The 18,421-nt window shown below is 42.4% G+C and overlaps 1 protein-coding gene across 5 annotated transcripts in view; it reads right to left on the bottom strand.

The window, feature by feature from the left end:
- Window positions 1-18,421, bottom strand: part of FMNL2 (formin like 2) — a 274,316-nt gene that overhangs the window by 11,829 nt on the left and 244,066 nt on the right. For all 5 annotated transcript variants that reach the window (XM_084810848.1, XM_084810856.1, XM_084810840.1 and 2 more), the window contains exons 16-20: window positions 8,220-8,344; window positions 6,009-6,208; window positions 1,642-1,876; window positions 607-675; window positions 391-471 (exon numbers count right to left, since the gene is read on the bottom strand). In XM_084810848.1, coding sequence (XP_084666974.1) covers window positions 391-471; window positions 607-675; window positions 1,642-1,876; window positions 6,009-6,208; window positions 8,220-8,344 — 710 coding nt within the window. The remainder of the gene's footprint in view (window positions 1-390; window positions 472-606; window positions 676-1,641; window positions 1,877-6,008; window positions 6,209-8,219; window positions 8,345-18,421) is intronic.

The raw sequence follows: 18,421 nt of genomic DNA, 5'->3' as shown, positions 1-18,421 counted from the left end.
TCTAATATATTTTAATGTTTTATGACATTAACTGTAAGCCACCGCATGAAAAGATTTGTTTTGAGAGGTGCCATATAAATTCTTCAATAAATAAATAAATATAGAGATTCCAGCCAGCTGCAGCTGATAAGGAAGATTTTCACCATGGTGAGCATGCAAAGTAGGGCAGGGTTATGAAGCTGTAGGGATTGCAGTTCTTCCTCATTTGATTTGTGAGGTGAGAAATCGAAGCCTATGGCTCCCTTTCCTTATGGCTCCTCACTCAACAAATGCAAAAATCCCTGCATAAGTGTGGTTCATACAGGCTGTATGAAGCAACGGGGATCTGCAAGCAATCTTCTAGGAGAAGCTACAGCCAAGTCAATTTGGTGGGGATTTGCACCTACTTACCAGATCTAAGCTTTGTAGTTTAAATCCATAAACAGCTCCTCGTTTGCTGCTGTTCATATAGTTACCCAGAGCCAAGATTATCTGCAGGAACCACAAGTGGGGGAAATTGTAAGCAACAACTTACTATACAACATTCTGTTACTGAAAAGAAAGGGGAAGTTTTATGTGTCCAGAAGTCCCTAAAGATTAAAAGTGAACTAGCAAAATGATACTTGCCTCTAAGATTTTCTTGAGCTTCTGAGATGACTTTATTGAGACAGATGCTGCAATTATTGCATGAAGTTGCTAAAGGCAAACACAAGAAATAATGTAAACATCTGAAAAATCAAAGCGTAAATTAAAAGTTGAATGCTCACAGATTTCTGCAAGAGGGAGAGTGTCTAGCATCAGCCAGTTCTCAGGGCAGAATTTAATGGTATGGCATGAAGCACTTTCACCTTTCTTCCCATTGCAGCAACTAACTCCAGCACTGGAATAGGATTGATTTTAATGAAAGGGATCTAATTTAGAAAACAAAATATCTGATAATACTTATATATTTTTATTTTATTTATTACATTTATATCCCACCTTTCTTCCATTATGGAACTCAAGGTGGCTACATGGGGTCTCAGCACTGTGGCTGCCTCATGTGCCTTCACACTATGCCCTGGGACATAAGTATACCTAATTATGACAGCTTGAATCCAAAGCCACGTTGAGTGAGCAGAAAGGCAACTCAGCTTATGCAAAGAGGATGTTGAATTTTGGCTGACACCTCTCATGCCATATCCCAAACAGCTGTGGAGCATGCCCTTCAAGACTGTTGCAGGAAGGGAGAGGTGAGAAAGGCACATGCTATGAGCAGATCTCTGCTCACAAAACATAGGATCAAAGCCCCCATAGGGTCAGAAAGAGAGAGGCAATGCTACTTAATGCATTTATGTCTCCAAGCCAGCCTTTCCCAACCTGGTTCCCTCCAGATGTGTTCGACTGTGACTTTCATAATTCCCAGCTGCCATGGCCAATGGCCATACAGACTTGAGAATGATGGGAGTTGCAGCCCAACACCTGCGGACAGCACAGTCTGGGGAAGGCTGCTCTAAGCAGTGGCTAGAGGTGATTTGCCAAAAGATAAGCAAACATCAATCAGGGAGTATCTATCCATATCTAAGAAGCAGCTAGCCTACAGTGAATGCTCCAAAATGAATGTAACATATCCATAAACCTAGCCCTTTTTACAGAAGGTTCTGAGCTCTGTATCTCACTCACTGGAGTCAGCATCTGGATGCTTTCTGCGAAGTTGCCAACGAAGGCCATGATGGTCATCTTCTGCATCAGCCTCTCAATCTTGCTGAACTGCATCATGAACCGATCCTCATCCGACAGGTTCTCGACAGGTTTCCTCTCCCGCTCGTACAGCCGCAACATTTTCACTTCGTTTTCCGTGGGCAAGAACCTCATCAGGCATTCGACAAAATCTACCGGGAGAGTCTTCAGATCAAATCTAGCAAGTGCAAAATAAAACACACGCAGAAAAAATAAATAAAAGGATGGAAGAAAACACAGCGAGTCAACAGTTGGAACAGATTTATTTTCATCAAGACCAGGACATGAGGCTCTGATTTATTTATTTATTTATTTATTTCTATACCGCCCAATAGCCGAAGCTCTCTGGGCGGTTCACAAAAATTAAAACCAAACAACACACAATAAAACAATTTAAAATATATAGAACATTAAAACCACAATATAACAATACAATCACAATAAAACCTAGCAGCAGTGCAGGAGTTTAAAATACAGATTTAAAACAACAAAGATAAAAATTTAGAAAGCTAAAATGCTAAAATGCCTGGGAAAATAAAAAGGTCTTCACCTGGCGCCAAAAGGAATACAATGTAGGTGCCAGGCGAACCTCACTAGGGAGCTCATTCCAGAGCCGGGGTGCCACAGCAGAAAAAGCCCTCCTCCTAGTAGCCACCCGCCTCACTTCCTTTGGCAGGGGCTCACGGAGAAGGGCTGCTGACGATGATCTTAAGGTCCAGGCAGGCACATATGGGAGGAGGCGATCCTTCAGGTAACCTGGCCCCAAGCCGTTAAGGGCTTTGAATGTTAACACCAGCACTTTGAATCGGGCCCAGAAATGGACTGGCAGCCAGTGCAGCTGGAAAAGAACTGGCGTAATATGAGCTCGCAGGCCAGTCCCTGTTAACAATCTTGCTGCCCTATTTTGGACCAGCTGAAGTTTCCGGACCGTTTTCAAAGGCAGCCCCACGTATAACGCATTGCAGTAATCCAGACGAGAAGTTATCAGAGCATGGATCACTGTAGCTAGGCTATCTCTGTCCAGATAAGGGCGTAGTTGGTATACCAGCCTAAGCTGATAAAAAGTGCTCCATGCCACTGAGTTCACCTGTGCCTCAAGTGACAGTTCTGGATCCAAGAGCACCCCCAAACTATGAACCTGATCCTTTACGGGGAGTGCAACCCCCTCCAGAACAGGTTGAATATCACCTAGCCAGGCAGATGAACCACCCACTAACAGTACCTCCGTCTTGTCTGGATTGAGTTTCAGTTTATTGGCCCTCATCCAGTCCATTACCGTGCCCAGGCACTGATTCAGAACAGCCACTGCCTCACCTGGTTTTGATGAGAAAGAGAGGTAGAGCTGGGTGTCATCTGCATATTGATGGCACCTCAGCCCACACCTCCGGATAACCTCCCCCAGCGGTTTCATGTAGATGTTAAACAGCATGGGGGATACAATAGAGCCCTGTGGAACCCCATGGCACAATTGCCATGGCACAGAGCAATAATCCCCCAGCACCACCTTCTGGAATCGGCCATCCAAGTAGGAGCGGAACCACTGCAGTGCAGTGCCTCCAACTCCTAACCCAGACAACCTATCCAGAAGGATACCATGGTCGATGGTATCGAAAGCCGCTGAGAGGTCCAGGAGAATCAACAGGGTCGCACTCCCCCTGTCCCTGTCCTGGCAGAGGTCATCCCACAGGGCGACCAAGGCAGTTTCCGTTCCAAAACCAGGCCTGAAGCCCGATTGAAATGGATCTAGATAATCCGTTTCATTCAAGAGTGCCTGGAGCTGTCCTACAACCACCCGCTCAAGCACCTTGCCCAGGAAGGGGACGTTGGCCACTGGCCTATAATTGTTAACATATTTCCTTGATATCCTCAATCAGTGTATCTTATTACAGCTATAAATAAATTCTATGGATATATCACACTTCATACACCATCAAACTTCAAGCAAAATCAGGTATACTGATTTTACATTGGTGTTTCCTGCAATCAACATGTAAAATGTAGGAGGGCAGCAGAAATATGTAAATTGCGAATGATAGATGTGCTTAAATACTTGCATATGGATGTCTGAAAGTGCAAAACATTGGTGCTTAAGCCTCCCAAGTCAGCGGGGTTCCTGGAACCATTTCATGTTCCATGTACTCATCAACAAATGAGGGTCAGTTGTCCTGTGGTGCTTCATCTCTGCCCTCTCCTTCAATTTTAAGTGTTTAAGATTACGCTATCAGGGGTCTGATGTACCCCTATTGAAATGAATGGGAAAGCGAAGCAACCAAATGCCTAAGCCAACTGAGGTAGTTTTTTTGGTTCTGTATTTTTTTCCTGTATATTCCTGCATGTACAAAAAAAAAATCCATTACAAAGTACTGCAGGGGTCCATTGGACTCAAGGAATTAAGATTTCCTAGAGAGTTAACTGTGCTCCAAACTGGCTTTACTTGACACAGGAGTTAATATTCTCATAGTGCAAACTTGCAACGCTGATTTCTTATATGTATGGTTTTTTGGAGGGGAAAAAGCCCTAGTAGGTTACTGAAGTACACTGGACCCCTTCCATTATTTACGATAATCCCAGTATTTCACCTAGGCATTTTATGTTTTCTGTTTTGTTTTCTCTTCTGTTATGAGCCTAGTATTTCATGTATGCCTTTTAGGTTCCTGTTTTGCTTTGTATTCTGTGTTTTCCTACAAGGCTTCACGATAGCCCAATGAGGAATTTAAGTTAGCACTGTGGAATGCAATACCAATAAAAATGAATACTTTTTGTTAAATTGGTGTCATTTTGAAAATCAGTCATTAACTTTATTTCCAGCTAAGGCTTTAAAGGTGATCAATACCATTAAAAGTGGTGTACATTAAGTACATGTACCTCATATGGACGTTTTACATATCTGCTGTAATTGGTATAGTTGCAGCGACCAAGGACCATACGGAGGGTGCAGTGGCCCTTAGGAAGTTGAGAAGGCCCTTAAGATTTAACTCAATGGGAATTAATTTCAAAGAAAGGTAGTTAGGACTGCATTGCAAGTCACAAAGGAACTGAAGGCAAAAAGCAGCAATTTGACAGAGAACAGTCAGCGCTTTACGTGTTTGCCTGGATGCCCCCTGAGAAGCAAGTAATCAGATCTAAAAGCTCTTAAAAATCAAAAGAATCTGAACAAGAATATAACGTAAAAAGAACAATGAACTTTAAGAAAGGCACATTCCTTAGGGAAGAGATGTAGTACACACTTGGATGTCATTTGCATCAGGCATTTTATCTCAAAGCTCACAACAACCCTGTGAAGTAGGTTAGGCTGAGAGTCAGTGACTGGCCCAAAGTCACCCAGCAGTGGGGACTAGAACCCGGATCTCCTGAGTCCCAGTCCAACACTCTAACCACTACATCAAATTGACTGTAATGCCCCTTGCAGCCTGGGATCACAGAGAGCGCTCCTCCCTGTATGAAACATCCCCACCCCATTAACATCTTCCAGTGAAGCTCCGCTGAAACTCTGTCCATTAAGAAAAGCTGTAACATATGGGAAATAGCAGGGCCTGTACTGTGGTAACCCTAAAACTATGCAACGATTTACTGGAGGAGATCCAGCTGTGGTCCTCTCATCTGGAACAAATGTAAAGCACATTTATGTAGGTTTTTGCAAGCTAGGCAAATAAACGGCTTTCATTGTGACCATGGTATTGAAGTGCTTGTAGTATTGCAACTGTCAAGTATTTTAAAACTGCTTTGCTGGATCATTTCATTATTGGCTGGTAGTTGGTTGGGCATTTGAAGAGGCAGCCTCTGCATTGTAATAACGAGTTACATACACACAATGCCATTCTACATTTCATTCAAGACACTTGGACTAAATTCAAACACTATGAGAAAAAAACCTAGCCCTTTTCTCATTTCCTTAATAGCTACCATATTTCTCTCTGGATAGTGTTTAAATTGCTGCTAGGAATGAAAGGGTTGCATGACAAGAATTCTAGATGAAATATATTAATAACATTCTTCAGAAAACCACCAGTTGGTTTCTATAGTAAAACAGATAGTTTTACATCATGTGACTGTTATATATGCAGACCAGTCCTATGCATATTTATGCATAAGTAGGTCCCACTGAGTTCAACTGAGTTCAGTGGCCTTACTCCAGGAAAGTGTGTGCAGAATTACAGCCTCAGGGTAATAAACTCGAAAGTGTGTGGATATGAGCATTACCTATTGTGAGGAGTAAAAAGAGCTGTTTTGGATACAGCAATTGCAGAAATACTACTGGACAGTTCATATGATATATCCTAAACCATTTTTAATATAAAAAAGTCACTTACGCCTGAATAGCTTTGCAGATCTCATCAGCAGTCTTTCCAGCTTTCCTTAAGGTGATAGCAAGGTTTTTAGCCCTGTTTGATTCCAATAGTGTGACTTTGTTTGATCCTTTTTGAGTTATTTGCTTGCTTGAAGAAAGATCAATGGCTGGGCCTTGAGCTTTCGTCTTGAATATTTCTTCAAATTCATCCACATTTAAATCCTAAGACAGAAACCAAACAAACATGGGAAGCAGCCTATAAACTGAGCAGAGCAATCGGCAGGGGAAGGAAAAGCCATGGTGGAGGAACTGCCACTTCTCAAGCCTTGCTGGGCTCTAGAAGTTGCTAGGGGTGGGCAGGGGGCAGCTTTTAACCTTTCTTTTACTTTTTCCCTTGTTGGTTTTTCCTTGCTGATTCCAAAGGGAGGGAAAAGAACTATACCAGCTCTAGATCTATCTGCTTTTTCTCCCAATTCTGGTGTATGTTCAGGAAAGGAGTTGGTCTTTAGACCCAGTGAATCCAGAACTCCCCCGTCCCCCAAATGCCCCCCTTTTGCCTTTAGTGCTGTCAGAGCAGTGACGGTGGGGAAGGCATGGTGGTGAAGCCTTCTGCCACTGGTCAAGAGAGGCTGTCTGCAGTGGACCTCCTTCTATTCAGGTGGATCCCCCTCTCCCCCCATGGAGGGGGAGATCTGTAAATCTTATGGCCCCTAGGACACCCTGCCGGGGACCATAGAAGTGCACCATGAATCTAATACAATAAATAAAAAGTAATGGAAAGTGTGGAAGCTATGCCTGTTGCATTCTAAGGAGCTATGTGCGTCTCCATTCCATTACTCCAATTTCCACTCCCACTCCCAGTCAGTCAGCATTTTGTGGCCACTGAGCATGCTCAGTCCTCATCAGACTGCTATTCCAGGTTCTCACACCTGGCTTCTAAAGCTTTTTTTGTACTACTTCAAACTTTAGGGTTCCCCCAAGCCTGCTGATAACTTCCTCTTGTGTGTGGATGGTGCCATTCTGGCTACATAAAGGACTGGCACTTGGAAAACTGAGTTCTATATTAGTATATACCATAAACAAATGTGTTTGATTTGCATAGTTGATGCAGGTCACAGTATGCAGTGTTTCTTGGCACAGCACTTGGATTGCATGAGCATGAATTGTGTGGGTGTTCTTTCAAAATGTTATTGCAGACTATATAGACTCCTGAAAAGGATACCATAGTATCAATACCACCTGCATCCAGGCTGTAATCAGATTGGACTGGATCCACATTTAAGCTGGGACCAACTGGGCTGGTGGAAGTGGACTTCCCCATCCCCTCCTTCCTGTGGCAGCCCCTACACCAGCCTGAAAATGGTACACAGAGGGTCAGGAGACCCTGCTGAATACATGAGCTGCGTGGGGGGGGATCCCTAAAACTCAGGCAAAGGGGTCTTCCACAAGAGGAGCCCTTCCTCTCGTGGAAGGCAGATCCTGGATCCAACCCACTGAAATTAGTGGAATGATTTTGAACAAACACGGTGGGTTTTTTTTTAATTGTTCAAATAGGATTCCTCTGTAAGGGGCAGAAAATAGAGGAAACCATTAGTATGAAATAGAATATGGCTAGACTGACATCTGGGCAACTTCAAGGTAAAACTCCCTAAACCCAGTGCCCTCCAGATCATTTGTGCTTCCCACAAGTCCCAGCCAGCATGGCCAATTGTCAAGGATTGGGAGAGTTGTAGCCCAAAACATGTGGCAGGCACAAGGGTTGCCTACTGCTAACCTAAAGCAACCATTCCTTGAAACAAAATAAAACAAAAAGAATGCACTCATCCTGGGGCCATCCAGTCACGTAATAGAGTAACTGCAACAGCTCAGCACAGAGGCAGAAGAAAGACTGGCTCTAGGGGGGACGCACCCCAGCCTAATCCTTCCTCTGAAAAAAACCTGCCTCCAAGTGGATGAAGAGAACAGCCCAGCGTCCAGACCGCTGAACTGCGACAAGGAGGAAGGAACACTGATCAGTACGCCTAGTCACATAAATTCAAGACAGGCTAACAAACACAGTAATTACTGAGGTCTATGGAGTATTTAAAGCCCACTAAATACTTGAGTCAGCACTGTAAATGACAGCAATTCAGAATGATTCCCTTTAGACAACATACAATAACTCCAAAAAAGAAAAAGAAAAAATCTACCCCACACACCCTCAAATCCAAATCACAATAGACAGGGATCATACCTCCAAGATCCTTTCATCATCAATTTCATTGAAGACTGTCCCATTTATCTGGTTGGGTTTCAGAGCTACCCAGTTAAATACTGGCATGCGGAACTTTGTCTTAATTGGCTTCTTGATTTTCACAGCTTTAAATGAAAGAGAGACTGGAATTATACATTTCAGAAGAGTCAATAAAAAACATCTGGTGCAATCCAACAGCAATTCTGGGGGATGGTGCTTTCAAGACTGGAGGAGGTCTAGTAAGCCCTAAACAAATACTGTAACACTGGGCTATCTTGAAAAATAATAAAGTGAAGAGACAGATTTTCTCTGTAACTCAGTAGGCTTGCCTAGCGGGCATGTAAACATTTGACAACAAATATGTTCTGATACAGATGTACAATTTGTCGCCCTACATTTGTCTGAAGCTTCAATCCTATATACACTGACCTAAGAGTAAGTCCCACTGAGCTCAATAGGGCTTATTACTGAGTAGACCAGGAGTGAGCGACATGTGGCCCACAGAGATCCCTGCCACCATCATGTTCCATAATGGTTTGCCACTGAAAACAGGCAGCTAATCATCAATTTTGCCACTACTGCTGAATTCTGCGGGGCAGCAGCAGGAGAGCAGCCCACAGAGGAGTACGGGAGGCAAAAATATCCCCCAAACCTCTTGAAGTTGCCTGCTCGTGGAGTAGGTACACATAGGATTGCACTACAGAAGATGCAAATAATTTAATCACTGCAAGAAGCCTATTCAATGTCTTGTGACTTTCTTTTGCTCAAGCAGCTAGATACTCGATTTACCCTATGTGACTTTGGATGTGTCCCGTGAGAGTTTACTGTTAATACTCTGACCCCACTAAAATTAGCAGAACTGCAAGGGCATAACCTGTTTGATGCACAGGCGTACTATTCAAGGAGGAAATTATGTAGAGGCTCAGGAAGAACAACCTTACGTTTGCCTAAAAATCACAGACATAATGACTAACTTTCTCAGTTTCAGCTAAGTGAAGATAAGTGAAGGGTTGTTGCAAACCATTTGAATGCTATGCAACTCCATTATCATTTATGGGATAATGAACACAGTCCTGGAGTCTTCTAACCCACACTGGTCATCTGAGAACTGCTGGGCATATACATCATCTGTTTCTACAGGCAGGGGGCCCATGTGAGCATACATCTGTTACTTTGGATTGCAGATGTGCTATTCTGACTTTAACACGATCAGTGTCACAAGGTGCTTAAATCACTGTATGTCACATTTGCATAATGCAGCACTCAATCTCTGTAACTACATGTCCATAATTACACTGAAAATGTAAAACAAGTAGTGTTCTGGAGACACAGGAAGAGAAGCCCTATTTTCCAAATTCCAGAGGTGTGACTGGAGCTTGCAGTGCCCACTAGGGAAAATGTGCTCCTGCAGATTTAAACAAGCTAGAAAATGTGCTCCTGCATTTTAAAAAGTAAAGGAACATACTCCAGTCTCAGCCCAGTCACTTCTTGGAATGTTAGTTGCTTTGACCTTCTATCATTATGATGGCCTACTAAGTCTTCTGAAGGAGCTATGAAGGGTTGCTTTCCTCATTAATTAATGGGGAAAGTATAATAAGCTGAAGCAGGAAAATGTAGGTTAATTACTAAGGAGAAAACACTTTCTGACCCCATGAGCCACCAGCGGCAAATATTTAGTATTTAGTAATTAGTAATTCATTAATTATAAGCATTAATCTTCATAACATTCAGGATATTAATAAAATTCAGATAACATTTAAGGCCTAAAATAGCAATTAAGGCAGAATTTTAAAAATGATCCCACAGTTTTGAGTAATTTGGCTGAGCAATCAACTAAACCAGCTTCTCCTTCACCTGCATGTTACTAAGGAATAACTCCAACTTAAAATGGAGACACTCGGTGCGGATTTCAATGTCCAGTGTTTGCTACAGGAGAGAAAAGCCTTAACATGCAGTGCCCCGCACCTACAATGGTAGTAAATCCTATCATAAACAGAGAAAATGCTAGCTCCTTTTTTCAAAATGTGCATTATATAGTGGGACAACAAACGTATCAGTTTGACAGCATTAGTTTAGACCTAACTGTGAACCTTCAAACATCTTTTGCAGACTTCACACAGTTAACAAAAGAATCCCCGATTCTCATTCCTCCAGTATTGAAAAGACCATTTACGGCACAGTCCTATGCACGTTTAGACAGAAAAAAAAGTCCTACAACTCCCAGCATTCCACTGCCAACATTACCCATAGTCAGTCAACTTGGACTGAAGCATGCATTTGATAAGGAAACCATTTGTTGCGTTGGGATTTGTCCACCATCAAGAGGAGCACAGGAAAATGTCTAGTAAATTTTACCATGGACAGTGTCACATTCCCAGAGAGCAGCATTATTCATATGTGAAGACTTGGGATGGATATATCCCAACAACCGTGTTTTCCCAGTAACTTCCTTTCCCTATTTTTTCCCATGATGCACTCAATATCTTGTGCAAAGTTTCAAAATAGGGATACATTTGTACCAGATTCATCCACTGAAGTAGGGATGGGCAATTTTCCACACAGCATTCCTATCTTTAGTCCGTTGGATAGGTAGCTTCATGAGCTGTGAAAACTGGAGGTGTGAACTCTGATTTGATAGGCAGCTGGCTGATGTCATGCAGTGATGCCACGATGCACTCAAAGGTGTGAAGCTACTTCAGAATCAAAGTCTTCACCCCTCGATTTGCTTAGAAGCCACACCTGCCTGGACATGTGGTTACATTACCAAGGACATCCAGTGAGGTGTAAAAAGAAAGTTTCCACTTGAAAGTAGCCAAATGGCAGTTTAACCTTTGTTAGCCTGTAACATAGCTGCATGCTAGGAACACAGGAAGCTGCCTTATACCAAGTCAGACCAATATTGGCCCATTTACCTCAATATTGTTGACAGTGACTGGCAACAGGTTTCCAGGCAAGATTCTTTTCTAGCCCTACCTGGAGATGCCAGGGATTGAATCAGGGACCTTCTACATGAAAAGCAGGTGCTCTACCGCTGAGCTACGGTCCCTCCTGTATGGTACTGGCATGGCTCAGAAGACCTTAAGATTTCTATTTTATGTAAACACAATTGGACACTGTATTCCAATTGACAATAGGTATGTCTCATAGCGTGCAGGAAGTTGAGTGCTGGTGGTGGGAAGATTAAGGAAGCTTTATAAACACCTCTAACAAGGAAAAACTGAGGAGGCAGCATTCTTTTCCTCAAATTTCCCATGGCAGAAACAGGGAGAATGCTGTCTTTAGCAGCTCTCCTGCAGAAGTCTACCAGACCATTTAACTGGAGATGCCGGGAATTGGGGATAATTACTTTGGCCCACCTTGCAGGGTTGTTGTAAGGAATACTGAGCTTATGTACAGAAAAGCACTTTAAATATTTTGGGGGGAAACCTCACACTATAATTATTGATTGATATATATACATATATACATAGGTGTGTGTGTGTGTGTGTATATATGTGTGTGTGTGTGTGTGTGTATATATATTCATATTCTTATCTTTGGGTAGTATTCAGTGTTAGTCCTATGTAGGGTAAAGCCATTGAAAGGAGTGGAACTTAAATTAGTTTTGACTAACTGAAGTTAGTTTTGACTAACTGAAATCTCATTATTTTCAATGGGTCTACTCTACAGAGAACTAACATTGGATACTACCCTTTATGTGCAAGTTAAATGTAAGACCAAGACCAAACCTTTCAATAAAATGCACATTAGGGCCAACCTGAGATTACTTTAAATCCATACCTAGCAGCTACATTTTCTTTAAATTTTTACTCTACAGTAGGCAAAGGGCCCCCAATCTGGATCAGGACCCTACTGTAGGGGGATTTTAAGATCTGAATTAGGAGCCCTGCTGGATCATGGAGAAAGCAAGAGAATTCCAGAAAAACGTCTATTTCTGCTTCATTGACTACGCTAAAGCCTTTGATTGTGTGGATCACAACAAACTCTGGCAAATTCTGAAAGAGATGGGAGTACCAGAGCACCTTACCTGTCTCCTGAGAAACCTGTACGAGGGCCAAGAAGCAACAGTAAGAACCAGACATGGAACAACCGATTGGTTCAAAATTGGGAAAGGAGTACGACAAGGCTGCATATTGTCGCCCTGCTTATTTAACTTATATGCAGAGTACATCATGAGAAACGCTGGGGAGTCGGACACGACTTAATGACTGGACAACAACCTGCTCTTGAGTAAAAAAAATGTTTTTAAAGATATAGTTGCTAGGTAAGGATTTAAAGTAATGTCTGTTTTGGCCCACAGGTTAAAAAACCTGGTGATTTCTTGATGAAGCCAGTTAAACTGATCGCCTGCAGAAGTGGTTTGCTATAGCAGGGCCTTGTTGCTTGTTTCTCACAAAACCTATGCATCACAGTTAATTTTCATGTATTTTGCTGACAAGTCAGAGTGAAAGCAATGCCTTTACAAACTTTGGCACCATGATGATGCTTTAAGACAATTAAAAAGCAGTTCATGCTTTTAGATTATGCAAAAACACAGCAAACCAGTTTTTAAAAGTGACATACACACACAAACACACACACAGAGCGATATGTTAACAGGACAGAAAACTGAGACACTGAAAAATAGGGTTAAAAAGTACTTAAAATACTTAGCAAAAAGGAACCTACAGAAAAGCTTGATTGGCCCATCTGACAAGGAAGCAGAGGGAATAAATAAGAAAAAGGTTAGCTATGGTTACAAAAGCACAGGTCATTTAATTTATTAAGAGAACAATGATATCTAGGACTTTTCCCACCAACTCTTAAGCAGGCACAAATCAGGGCTCCTGAGGGCCCACACATTACAATATTTCTACAATTGCACTGAGGAGCAGAGGGTACATGGATGGCACAGTCTATATGCGGTACATATGTATTTAATCTCTCTTACACATAAGGGGAATGGTGGGGAACCTGTGACCCTCCAGATGTTTTTGGAGTCCAAGTCCCAGCATTCCTGATCAAAGTCATGCTGGCTGGGGCTGATGGGAGCTGAAGTCCAACATCATCTGTAAGGCTACATGTTCCCCATGCCTGCATTAAGTACAAAACACATTTTCTTACATGATGAGGTTATTTCAGTGTAGTAAAATGGCAATGAATGAAGCACGTGTCTACCAAGAGCCTTCTATCGACTTCATCTAATCAAGCCTCAAACAAAATATAGCACTCATGTTCCTTTACTTTGGCAATTTTGCTACAAGACAGTTGAAGATCAGATGGCTCAGTGCGATATTAATTCTGAGATATGCACTGTTATTTGGAAACTGCACTTTACCCTAACTTTTTGCACCATGACTTGTTTGTAAATAAAGTTTGCAAGTCAAATGATAAAGTCCAGTAACCTGTAAGATAAAAAATTTATTTTCCTGTTATTATAGCAAAATGCTGTAATGCCCCACCCATTGATTTCTTCCAAGAATAGGAAATCTCAACAATGCACAGAGTTTCACCATCTTATACAACTTCCTGATGCATAATAATGAAAAGAGCTGTTCCATGTGCACATTCCTTGGCATATATGGCTCAAATTCCTCCACTTGAAATAAGAGAGGAGCCCAGTGTGACCAGGAAATCTGCCGCTGTATCTCAACACGCGCTGATCTCTGGATCAACACACTGGCTTTTCAGTATTTACTGAAGTTAAAACATAGAGTTGAAATAAATGTCCATTTAAGATGGATATCAGAAGCACATCTATTTTTTTCTCAGGACAAAGTAAGCAATTGAATGAAGAAAAGCAGCTTGATCTCAAAGACCCTAGATGTCAAGCTAGTTTATTAAACAAGATTTGAGACTTTAGGATTCAAATCAGCAAGTGCATGTGTGCAAAACACTTCCAGGCATGAATGAAGCAGGAGGGGGACATTTGACCATGGTCTGTTCCTGTTATTATCCCTCACACCTCATCAGTAGAATACCCTTTGGGAGAACCCCATGCTTTCAGCGGCAGCTTTGCAGGAAGTTACAATAGGATTGTTTGGGTGCTTCAAAAGTTTTGATCCCTGAAAATTATAATAGATGTGCTACTTTATCCAGGGATCTACAAATGTTAGCTTGGATTACTAGATGACCATTATTTCAGGGTTGTCACCTACCAATCTGCCACTTCTCCAAGTCCCCTAGTGCACTCAGAGGGATTGAGAGAAGGCAGGTTTTTCTTATGTTTGCGTTGGGGTATGCACTTCACACTAATCAGAAGAGACCTCCGCTTTTCCTTATCTTCTCCAAAGAACAGCACAATCTACAGTCCCAAGCAATGGACCTGTGTGCTGCCAGTCATCACCCTGGCAATCTGACAAGTGGATTTATAGATACCCAACTTTATGGTTTAATTGTTTTCCCCCTCTGGGATACCTTTCATCACATCTACTATTTCTATGTTCACTGATCTCTAGATTTGTATACTTTGTTTTTAAAGGCAATCCTGTAACAGAACCCATAACTGTTCCTCTTTCATTGTGTGATGGTTTCATAATTCAGTCACTGGGAGAACGAACGACAAGCATCTTAAGTAATGTACTAGCAATCAAACCATTGAAGCCCAACACATCCTTTCCCATGAATCCCCAATATGGGGGGGGGTGTTTCCTCCCGAATTTCAGATATGGCCATTAGCATACCTGAAATTCAGCTATTTCGAACTCACTTCAGGTCCTAGTAACTGTCATTTTCAAGGAAGACATTGACTAGATTCAGCCTCAGGTCCAAATTCAGGAATGTGATGTGTTGTTTTCCAACTATGTTGAAAACAGTCACCAATATTTAGGAACTGTGGGGGAGCCTTTTCACATTAATGAGCATCAGACAGGGGACCGAGTGGATTTTGATGGGCAAGTCTGACTCAAGATTCATATTCCTCCAAGTAACACTTGACTCAAAGGAAACTGTATTAATTGTAGCAAGACAATAGACAGTGTATTAGCAGGCTGGCAGATTATCAGATTTACAAGGAGAACTGTGACTAATGACTAAACCAAGCCAAGTACTGTAGATTGAAAAAAACAAACAAACCCACACACCAAGAATTGGTGGAATGGAGCCACCCAGACAGTGTGCCTTTTAAGAACTCGGAATGGAATCTCTCCTCTGCCAAGTTCACATATACTATCAGAGGATGAACAACTATGGATGTTGGACTAAAGTCAGGAAGAGAAAGGTGAAAGAAAGCTCTTGCTAGAGAGCCTTACATTTGGCTAGCTGAAGCTACTGCAGTGCCAAATAAAGGTCCCAGTGGCACAGTAGTATCCAAGTTGTTGTTGTTTTTTAAGTAAGAATATATCAGAGAATGTCTAAAATGGGACATATATAGAACGGGGTGGCTGAAAAGCTTTTATTCATCACTGGATCCCATTGTGAGCTTTGCTTCTCACAACTTCACTTTTTAAAAGGAAGAAAATTTGTGCAGATTTTTAGACAGAACTAATCTAATGGCAAGAACCAGTCACCTGTTTAAAAAATATTTTAGGAAGGGATACCCAAGATCTCTCTCAACTTATAGTTACAATATCCTTTCATAGTCTATTCCAGCCTTCCCTAACCTGGTACCCTAGCTGGCTGAGGGATTCTGGGACTTGTAGTCCTACACATCTAGAGGGCATCACATTGGGGAAAACTGGTCTAACCTGTACAATACCAACTAGTATTCACTTGCTTGTTGGCAGCTTGATAACCTCCATCCACAAAGTTCTGTGACACACTGCTGGGCCCAACTCACCATTCGGGAATTGCTAGGCCAGTATTGTAGAGAAGCATTTGGTGTGAATTAGCAAGCTTCAAAACCCAAGGCTAGACTAATGATTCTCAGAGTATGAGGCACACTTCCCTTCTGGCAGGGAACTCTCCATCTTCTTTATTCTCCCTCTTTCCAGCTCATCAATATAACCAGCATCCATTACTCTCTCTTTTTTGGTGATAGATAATGCTCTGGTGCAATGGGACTTGCTGCCTAAGATACCTGGGTTAGGCAAAACTAGGCTTCCTTCTAACGTAACTGAGAGGAAACGCTAGTGAAACTTCCATTAACTTCAGACAGATTTATGAATTCTGAAGTCATGCTTGGAGAACTGGCAGGAGCAGCAGCACTGTCATACTCATTAGGGATGTATTCTTTGGAACAGAAGTTTTGAAACTTTGTAATACAGACCTTTGATAGAGGAATAACAAAAACCTGCTCGAGCCCCTCTGGACTTGATAGCATGTGCAACCACCATTTTCCAGTCCTGGTGGGCAGGAAATGAAATAAGCTTTCCCTTCTGTCTGGCAGATAAAGGCATTTCTGAGACCTAAACTACACATGACACACTCAGTCCAGTATAGTTTTTCCTCTGACTCCCCCCTCACACACACACCGCTTTTCAAATGCAGCCATTGGTCACTGAGGCTGCAACCTGGAGTAGAAGACTGGCAAGCTGGGGTGGGGGTGGGGTGGAGAGAGGAAGGGCTTTTTAACCCTTTCCCTTCTGGCAGTTATTCCGCTAAGAATTGTTCCCCATCCCATCTGCTTTGCCCCTGGATAAAGAAGTCTGAGGCAGGAATGCTCCACTTCAGAGATGAGCAGATGGTAGATCTCCAGATGTTTTGGACTTCAACTCCCAGAAGCCCCTGCCAGCATGGCCAATGGCCAGGAATGCTGGAAGCTGAAGACCAAAGTATCTGGAGATTTAAGTAATGGAGCACCCCAGACAGCGTGATACCTTTTAAGAATTTGAAACTGAATCTCTCCTCTACCATATTCCTACTTAAATATGCCCAGCTCACATATACTATCAGGGGATGAACAACTATGGGCACTGGACTAAAGTCAGGAAGAGAAAGGTGAAATAAAGCTCTTGCTAGATAGCCTTACGCTTGGCTAGCTGAAGCGACTGTGGTACCAAATAAACGTCCCAGTGGCACAGAAGCATCCAAGTGTTACCTTCTGCCCACCCCTGCTTTCATCTCGCTTCTGCTCTCTCTCTCTCTGTTTTCCAGTGAATTTAGGAATCTGCCTTATATCAGTTTCAGACTATTTGTCCATCAAGCCTTATACCATCTACCCTGACTGGCAGAAGCTATCCAAGGTCTCAGACAGAGAAAGATTTGTACCATCACCTGCTCCCTAATCCTTTTACCTGGAGACGCCAGGGACTGAACATGGAACCTTCTGCATGCAAAGCTATGGCCACCTATCCTGATCTTTAGATTGTCCAAAATCTGATGAATGTTAAGGTTCGCATCTGAGTGCTGAGGATCCCAGATGTGTTCTATGCACGTCTGAACACTCAGAAACACCCTGGTTTATGTCGATCAGCATTTGCTACAGTTTGTATGTCCAAAAAGAGGGGAAACAATGTACTATTTCTGTACATTTACAAAATTGATCTGGGGTTGTCAACATTCCCATTTTAATGATGACACTGATGAGAAAAATAGATGCAAACAGAGCGATTGATTGGGCCACCTGGATACGCTGGATACACTGGAAGGGCAGAAGCCTTCTGTAGCAACCACTCAGACTTTCCTTAGAGAGGCCTGCCTCATATCTTGCCAAACCTGAGTTTGGAGATTACAAGTCACCTTACAAGCTGAGGCATCTAACACTTTTTCATTACCAATGCACTAGCATGAATTACTTATAAATATGATATAAAGCAGAGGTTGCCCTCCAGATGTTTTTGACTGCAACTCCCATTAACCCCAGGCAGCATGGTTAACGGTGAGGGATGATGGGGGCTGGAGTCCAACAACATCTGCCCACACGTTCCCTACTTCTGCTATAAAGCCTCCACTTAATAGCATTAAAAGGTAGGTTCAAGGCATTTCCCTACCAACTCATAACCTGAAAAATATTCATACTGGGGGTGGGGGGGAGAGAGAGAAGGAATCTCTTAAATCTTCAACCTTTGTATCACCTACATAAGACGTTTACCCTCTCCCCTTCTAGCAGGTACAAGGAAAGCAACATTGATTTACAGTGCAACCCAATACATGACTACTCAAAAGTAAGTCCCATTGATTTCAATGGAACTTATTCCCAGGTAAGTGGGTATAGGACTGCAGCCTTACCTTTTTTCAAACTTTTTGTAGTAATCAATCAGCATCACCTTACTGCCACCATACTTTTAGAAAGTTAATCTGCCTTGAAATTACTGCTGCTGCTAAGACTTTACACCCACTGGGGC

Source organism: Heloderma suspectum, chromosome 1 (genome assembly GCF_057233095.1).
Source record: "Heloderma suspectum isolate Gila_16-S chromosome 1, 16-S_ref, whole genome shotgun sequence".
In the NCBI taxonomy this organism is placed as follows: Eukaryota; Metazoa; Chordata; class Lepidosauria; order Squamata; family Helodermatidae; genus Heloderma; species Heloderma suspectum.
The sequence above is the reverse complement of the archived record's forward strand: the minus strand, read 5'-3'. Positions and strand labels throughout refer to the sequence as shown.